Source organism: Nannobrachium achirus (assembly GCF_963921795.1).
Source record: "Nannobrachium achirus genome assembly, chromosome: 6".
Taxonomy (NCBI): domain Eukaryota; kingdom Metazoa; phylum Chordata; class Actinopteri; order Myctophiformes; family Myctophidae; genus Nannobrachium; species Nannobrachium achirus.
Genome location: NC_137815.1, coordinates 28849446 through 28857830, shown reverse-complemented (window position 1 = coordinate 28857830; position 8385 = coordinate 28849446). Strand labels below are relative to the sequence as shown.

The following is an 8385-nucleotide window of genomic DNA, read 5'->3' as shown; positions in this document are numbered from 1 at the left end:
CTAGGGGAGGGGGGGATTTGTTTGTGGCGTAGCCTATTTTCGGCTACTTTCACAATATTTATACATGGTGAAGATGGCTTCTGTGGACTTACGCCTAGCCTACTTCTACAAAATTAGTTGTAAGGGTGGGGGGACTGATATGATTGTTCAAATATGATTCTCATGGGGGACCAATTGATTGATTGATTGAATACTTTATTAGAAGTTTTCACAGTAGAGTTCAAGGTTTAAAGGATTTTAATATATCACAAGAAAGTACAATGGCTTGCTTGTCACATGAAAAACAACACATCTTTCAGTGTTGAAACTTGAAAGAAGTATGCATGCAACTGTAGGGGTGAAATAATTTGGTCTCTTCTGAGACAATATCACATTCAGCCCATAGAATTAAATGAAACAAATGTTGAAGTGAATTTTTAGTCTACACTTTTCAACCTGTTCACAGCAGGAATCTAAAGAGACCGGTTAACTTCAGCCAAACCAGAAGTACAGCTTAGCTACTGCTTCAGAAACCCACAGCAAAACTATCACAGGTGAGTTAGTGTTCAACACAAAACAAAACATCAACACATTTCTATTTTAGGCCTATATATATTTTAGTCAACACAACAAAACTATATTGTACGAATTGAGGTTTTCCATATAAATTAAAGGAGAATTCCGGCCTTAAAGCTTTTTAGTGTTAGTTGGTGATATTTACTTTATGTTTTGTTGTCAATTCGCCTGACCCGACCACAATTATTTCGGTAGATATCTGTCGTACATAATGACTCGAGTCGATCCATAGTCTTCCACAGGGTGCCGTCATTACTGTTTACCAGAGCAGCTGCGCAGATCTGTGTGCGCATCATGCCGCTTTGACTTCAATAGGATTCAGATGTCTCACGAGACGAGATTTCAAAGTTCAAGGCTTATAAATATTAACGGCAGCATCCAGTGGGAAATTCACACTGTTTAGCGACCAGTGGGATTACGTACAGACATTTACTGGAAAAGAAGAAAAAAAAATAGCCATTGAAATAAGCGGATTATCATTGTAACCAATCATTCAGGTCTGGAGCAGTGGTCGGGTCGGGCGAATTGACAAAATCGCCTATTATGAAAAAAAAAATAAGACTAACAAAAAAAACATCTGGATCAGTGTTTTGAGGAATAAATAACACCAACTAACGGTAAGGAAAGCTTCTAGGACGGAATTCTCGTTTAAGACAAGTATTGTTCAAAAGAATTATCTTTTGTTTTTATTCTCAGTGTAGTGTTTCGTTTAAGACAAGTATTGTTCAAAAAATGTAACTTTTGTTTTTATTCTCAGTGTAGTGTGTAGAAATGGCGTCTGCCAGCAGTCTCCTGTCCGAAGAGCAGTTTCTGTGTTCCATCTGTCTGGATGTGTTCACTGATCCAATCACCACTCCATGTGGACACAACTACTGCAAAACCTGCATCACACATTACTGGGACAGTAGTGATTTGTGTCAGTGTCCTCTATGTAAAGAAACATTTAATAAGAGACCAACATCCTCTGTTAATAAAGTCCTTTCTGAGATGGCTGATCAGTTCAGGAAGTCAAAGCAGCTGAGACAAACTTACTGCTCAAACCAAGAACCTGCAAAACCAGACGAAGTCTCCTGTGACTTTTGTACTGAACCAAAGCTCAAGGCCGTGAAGTCCTGCCTGGTGTGTCTGGCCTCCTACTGCGAGACTCACCTGGAGCCTCATCAGAGAGGAACAGTGTTTAAACGACACAAACTAATCGACCCTGTGAAGAACCTGGAAGACATTCTGTGTAAGAAACATGACAGACCTCTGGAGCTGTTCTGTAAGACTGACCGCACATGTGTTTGTCAGTTCTGCACCGAGGCAGACCACAAGTCCCATCAAATCGTATCTCTGAAAGAGGCATATGACGGAAAGAAGGCTGAGCTGGGAAATACAGAGGCTGAAGTTCAGCAGCTGATCCGGGAGAGACAAGTGAAGATTCACGAGGTCAAATACTCTGTAGAGCTCAGCAAGAAATATGCAGACAGAGAGATGGCAGTCAGTGTGAAGGTCTTCACTGCTCTGATCAGCTGTATTGAGAGAAGCCAGGCTGAGGTCATTAATGTGATTGAAGGGAAGCAGAAAACAACAGAGAAACAGGCTGAAGTCTTCATCAAAGAGCTGCAACAGGAAATCACTCAGTTAGAGAAGAGAAGCTCTGAGCTGAAACAGATCTCACACACTGAAGACCACCTCCAACTTCTCCAGAACTTTACATCCATCATCATCACCCCTCCTCCACCCACCAAGGACTGGACAAAGATCAGTGTCCATCCATCTTCATATGTGGGGACTGTAAGGACAGCTGTGAATCAGCTGAAGAAGACACTCGGTGCAGAGATGGAGAAGCAGTGTGCTGGAACAGCCATGGTGGCTGGAGCTACTGCAGGAGAAACCAAAGACAATTGTCCAATATGTCTTGGAAAATATCCCAACATGGAAAAACTAAAATGCGGCCATGAGCTTTGTAAGGAATGTAAGAGACGGCTAGTGGAAAACATGAGGCCCACCTGTCCTTGGTGTAAAGATGTCTTTGGGAAGGTGGAGGGAGATCAGCCAAATGGAACCATGACATGGAAGTCTTCTAGCCATTCCTGCCTGCCTGGATTCCCGCACTGTGGCAAAATAACCATTGACTATGACATTCCAAGTGGAACACAGACGGTAAAAACCTGTAGTTAAAGTTAATTATGTTGTCTGGTGTCTTTTAATTGTGATTATATTTAGCAAGGGATTATTGCCACGTTGCTGGTCAGTATTGAGAAATAAATAATGACAGGGATTTATTTCTCAATAATGACCAGCGGGTGGGACTGAGTTAATAGGGCCCAAGGGCTTAATTATTTTATACTTTAGCTATTGAAAAATTGCAGATATACAAGCTCGCTGCGAGCTCGTAGATCTGCTATTTTTGAAAAGTCGTGAAAATGTGTGCAATTTGCACAAATCTTTGAATATATGTATTTTTTAAGCGAACATTTGCAGCTCAAATTTTGCTTCTGGGGGGTCCCTGGAACTACATATTACATAACTAACATTTTGGGGGTCCTTCACATATATTTTGGGGTCCTTCACATGAAAAAGGTTTGAGCACCACAGCACTGACAAAGAAACATAGATTTTTCAAAAATAGCAGATCTACAAGCTCACAGTGCAGCACCGTGCGGCACTCGGTGCTGCACTGTGAGCTTGTAGATCTGCTATTTTTCAATAGTTAAAGCACAAAACTATGCGTAATAATGCGTTCCCAGTCTAAATGGGTCAAACCCCCTCCCCCTATGAAGAACATTCATGGGGGGCCCGCAGTGAGTCCTTGTACCCAGGGCCCAGAATTTGGTGCGACACCCCTGTCCAGAAATGAATCAAGCATTCAACCAAGCCGTGTAATGATGCATTTTAAACACTCATCCTTTACAGGAGAAACATCCCAACCCTTTAAAGTACTATCACGGCACTCGGGGAAGAGCTTATCTACCGAATAACAAGGAGGGCAGAGAGGTGGTCAGGCTGTTGAAGAAAGCTTTTGACCAGAAGCTGATCTTCACCGTGGTGGAGGACCAGGTGATCTGGAATGACATTCACCACAAGACCAACACATCCGGGGGACCACAAGGGTAAAACATTGTTTTTGTGAGGTGTACTTACTATACTGTACTGTAGGTCTACTGCGATTTCATGGGACCTGAAATGAATACTAAGACATTGTTGTGTGTGTTGTTCCCACAGGCGTGGTTATCCTGATGACAACTACTTGAGCAGAGTGAGGGCCGAGCTGAAGGCTAAAGGCATCGAATAATTACCACTTTCATCCTGGTGTCCCTGTTTTGGACTTGGGGGGGTCCCCAAGTCCATGTCCCAAAAAACAATATTTGACAATTTGTTGTATGTTTAATTTGTCATTTTAGAGGTCTTAAAAAATCCTTAAATTGTCACTTTAGAAATGCGCATGTTACCCTCTATACACTTATACTTTATGTTGGTTTGTTTACTGCTGAGTGAGAAAAACAATGTTGCACATTAATTTAATCATCTGGGGAACCCCCTGGGGGTCCCGAGTCCCGACCCACAGGTTGAGAACCACTGCTTTAGTAAACGACACATTTTCAGGACAGGATACCGACTTCATCCAATCAATGACAACTCGTACAGGATACAGGATAAATGTGTAATTAAAAGTGGATGTAAAATGTCAGGTATAGCAGAAACATTGTAACTTTAACACAAACTGAGGAATTATCTTTTTGTGGTCCTCTCTCCTGATTTGAACCCACCTCAAAATGTATTTACTATTCATAAGAGCTGGATAGAGCTTTATTATTGGAACATTGAGCCTTACTTAATCTTTAAACAATCTTTGTTTTAACCAACAAATCACTTACAGCACCTGTCATTTTCTTTCTCAGTGATGTTTTGACTTGGTTTGTTTCAATGCTTCAATGCTGCACTGATTGTATGTTTCTCTGGACTGTACATATCAGCTCTTTATCAAAGATATAGCAGCTCTTTGTTGATTGGGACATTATGTGTGAATTGTCAATCTAATATATGGGGGAGTGGCATTACGTCTTCAGTATATTGGACGATTACTTGGCTTTGTTTAATTCTCGACTGTAATCAAGGAATTCCTTTCCACTTCTGGCTACTTTGCTGTGGAAGTCAATAAAATCCTTTTCAAATCAATATGTTGTGTGAAATTATTTATTTTCTGTTCACAAGTAGCTTTTCTGCAGTAGGTCAACCTGTAGACAGTGGTGTAAAGTGACTAAATACCTTCACTCAAGTACTGTACTTTTTTTTGTACTTTACTGGAGTATTTCCAATTTTCTATAGTTTTACTTCTACTCCACTACATCTCAAAAGACAAATATTGTACTGTTTAGTGTTTACTCCACTACAATTATTTGAAAACCTGCTATTACTTACTTAGTAGATTTTGATTATTATTACAAAACATACATTTAAATATCTCTATATTGTGATAGTAATCATTGCTATAGAGTGTTTGTTCAGTAACAGTGTTAAATAGCTCTATATTGTGATAGTAATCATTGCTATAGACAGTATAGAGTGTTCAGTAACAGTGTTAAATAGCTCTATATTGTGATAGTAATCATTGCTATAGAGTGTTCAGTAACAGTGTTAAAGAGCTCTATATTGTGATAGTAATCATTGCTATAGACTAGTGTTTGTTCAGTAACGGTGTTAAATAGCTCTATATTGTGATAGTAATCATTGCTATAGAGTGTTCAGTAACAGGGGTCTCCCGTCTCTTTCACTTTTCAGATTTCATCACTTCTAGTTTCATTTGTTTATCCAGTATTCTGTATGAGTTCTCTTATAATCATGTCAAATCTATCAGAAGTATAAAAGTGTGTTCCCCCAGTGACCCTGCAGGCCAAGTTGTGAATTTGAAATATTCACCGAAAACAGTCACAGTGACCACCCAGCTCTCTCTTAGTACGACAAGTACTTGACCTGTAGTGATTTTTACCACATGATAAAGATGTTCAATCATCATAGGCATCTTTAACAACAAATGAAAAATAAAGAAGCATAATACACATGGGGCCCTATTATGATCCAGGTCTTATGCCTTATGCCTTAACTTCTTTACCTTTTTTTCACTATTTTGAAAAACATTTTTAAATACTTCAAATGCTGATCTACATCTGCACGTTGTGAACTTGCGGATCAGCTATTTGAAATATTTAAAAAACAAAAACAAAATAGTAAAAAAAGCAAAGGTAAAGAAGTTAAGGCATAAGGCATAAGACCTGGATCATAATAGGGCCCTTGATGTTGCATATATCTTTTGAGCCCTCTCTCTCTGTCTGTGTGTGTGTGTGTGTGTGCGTGCGTGTGTGTGTGTGTGTGGGTGGTAGAGCATTTTACCACGCAGGAAATGGACAGTTCATCCATCTAGCAGCAGAGGGTTTGCATATGAAACCACACAGCTCTGCTCTCAGTCAGTGTCAGTCAGTTTGGCATCATGACATTTACATCATCCTGTATAATATCATCTAGGCCGATTCTACAAATGTCTTCTAAATCCTAACAGTTTTCTGAAGAAAACAAAAAACGTATGATGCTATATCAGTGGTTCTCAAACTTTGTCATGTCAAGGACCTCCAAAATGACATGTATTTGGCCCCCCCATCTCTAAATATGTTGTTCCAGGGACTTCCAGAAGCAAAGATTTGAGTAAAAAATGTTCACTCTAAAGGGCTTTGCACAAAGGACCGTTTCGTTTCTTTCCGTTTGCTGCTTGATTAAAACACATTGGATTGGGTGTGCAAGGCTGTGCGGAATCCACACTGCGGATCCGATGAGTCATAAAGGGAGTCAATGAGTTCTCTCTCCAGCAAGAGCACAGCCGCAGCCACCTGCCGCATGGCAAGTTCAGAGCCATTGTGCATGAGATCATAGAGAATCATTGTATTATTTTAAAAATTAAATTGTCCGTTTTTTCCGTGCGAAATAAAACGCGTCTGTGTGCAAAGGGCTTAAATTTGGGTCTTCAGTCAGTCAGTCAGTCAGTTTCATGCAGTTCTTCATGATGACACTTACTTTATTTGATTTGACTATCAGTTAATTAAATGAGACAGAGATCAGTATTTTGTTATCAAACAAGGTCATTATTATTTTAACAATAATTTGCTCTCTGTGGATGGACTGTATGCAGCTCTATATCACCTGTATGATTTAGCTTCTGAATATATGTTGAAGGCGCTTTACATAGATTGTTACATTCACCCATTCACACACACATTCATACACCAATGGCAGAGGAAACCATGCAAGGCACCAAACTGCTCATCAGGAGTCTTGCTCAAGGACTCTTCAACATTAACTCTGGGGTTCATGGATCTTCAGATTGTCTGATTGACATAACTAGAGGTTCGCGGCCCTTTGGGCCGCTCACATCTAGAGATCGCGCCTGCTTTGCAGGCGCTCACAGCTACGTTGCAGCAGTGATCCACCCACATCCATCCATCCATCCACATCCATCCATCCATCCACATCCATCCATCCATCCATCCACATCCATCCATTCATCCATCCATCCATCCATCCATCCATCCACACATCCATCCATCCATCCATCCATCCATCCACATCCATCCATCCATCCATCCATCCATCAATCCACATCCATCCATCCATCCACATCCATCCATCCATCCATCCATCCACCTCCATCCATCCATCCATCCATCCACATCCATCCATCCATCCACATCCATCCATCCATCCATGCATCCATCCATCCATCCATCCATCCACATCCATCCATCCACATCCATCCATCCAGCCATCCATCCACATCATTCCATCCATCCATCCACATCCATCCATCCATCCACATCCATCCATCCATCATCCATCCATCCACATCCATCCATCCATCCATCCATCCATCCACATCCATCCACCCATCCACATCCATCCATCCGCCCATCCCCATCCATCCATCCATCCATCCATCCATCCATCCATCCACATCCATCCATCCATCCACATCCATCCATCCATCCATCCATCCATCCACATCCATCCATCCATCCATCCACATCCATCCATCCATCCACATCCATCCATCCATCCACATCCATCCACATCCATCAATCCATTCACATCCATCCATGCATCCATCCATCCATCCATCCATCCATCCATCCATCCATCCACCCACATCCATGCATCCATCCATCCATCCACATCCATCCATCCACATCCATCCATCCATCCATCCATCCATCCATCCATGCATCCATCCACATCCATCCATCCATCCATCCACATCCATCCATCCATCCATCCATCCATCCATCCATCCATCCATCCACTTACTGTACTGTACTTTACTGTACTCTACTGTACCTTACTGTACTGTACTTTAATGTACTCTACTGTACCTTACTATACCTTACTGTACTGTACTTTAATGTACTCAACTGTACTCTACTTTACCTTACTGTACTTTGCTGTACTCTACTGTACTCTACTTTACCTTACTGTACTTTGCTGTACTCTACTGTACTCTACTTTACCTTACTGTACTTTGCTGTACTCTACTGTACCTGACTGTACCGTATTGTACTGTACTTTGCTGTACTCTACTGTACCTGACTACCGTATTGTACTGTACTTTGCTGTACTCTACTGTACCTTGCTGTACCGTATTGTACTGTACTTTGCTGTACTCTACTGTACCTTGCTGTACTGTATCTTACTGTACTGTAATCTACTGTATCTTACTGTACTGTAATCTACTGTATCTTACTGTACTGTACTCTACTGTATCTTACTGTACTGTACTCTACTGTACCTTACTGTACTCTACTGTAC

General features: G+C 41.0%; 1 protein-coding gene across 1 annotated transcript; it reads left to right on the top strand.

Moving 5' to 3' along the window:
• Positions 1-1542: 1542 nt before the first annotated feature.
• LOC308286974 (uncharacterized protein) lies at positions 1543-3860 on the top strand (the record flags this gene model as incomplete). Its single annotated transcript, XM_080728095.1, has 4 exons — positions 1543-2034; positions 2245-2700; positions 3454-3650; positions 3763-3860. The coding sequence occupies 4 exons, from the start codon at positions 1543-1545 to the stop codon at positions 3830-3832; spliced, it is 1215 nt and encodes a 404-aa protein (XP_080584221.1). The 3' UTR covers positions 3833-3860.
• Positions 3861-8385: the final 4525 nt, after the last annotated feature.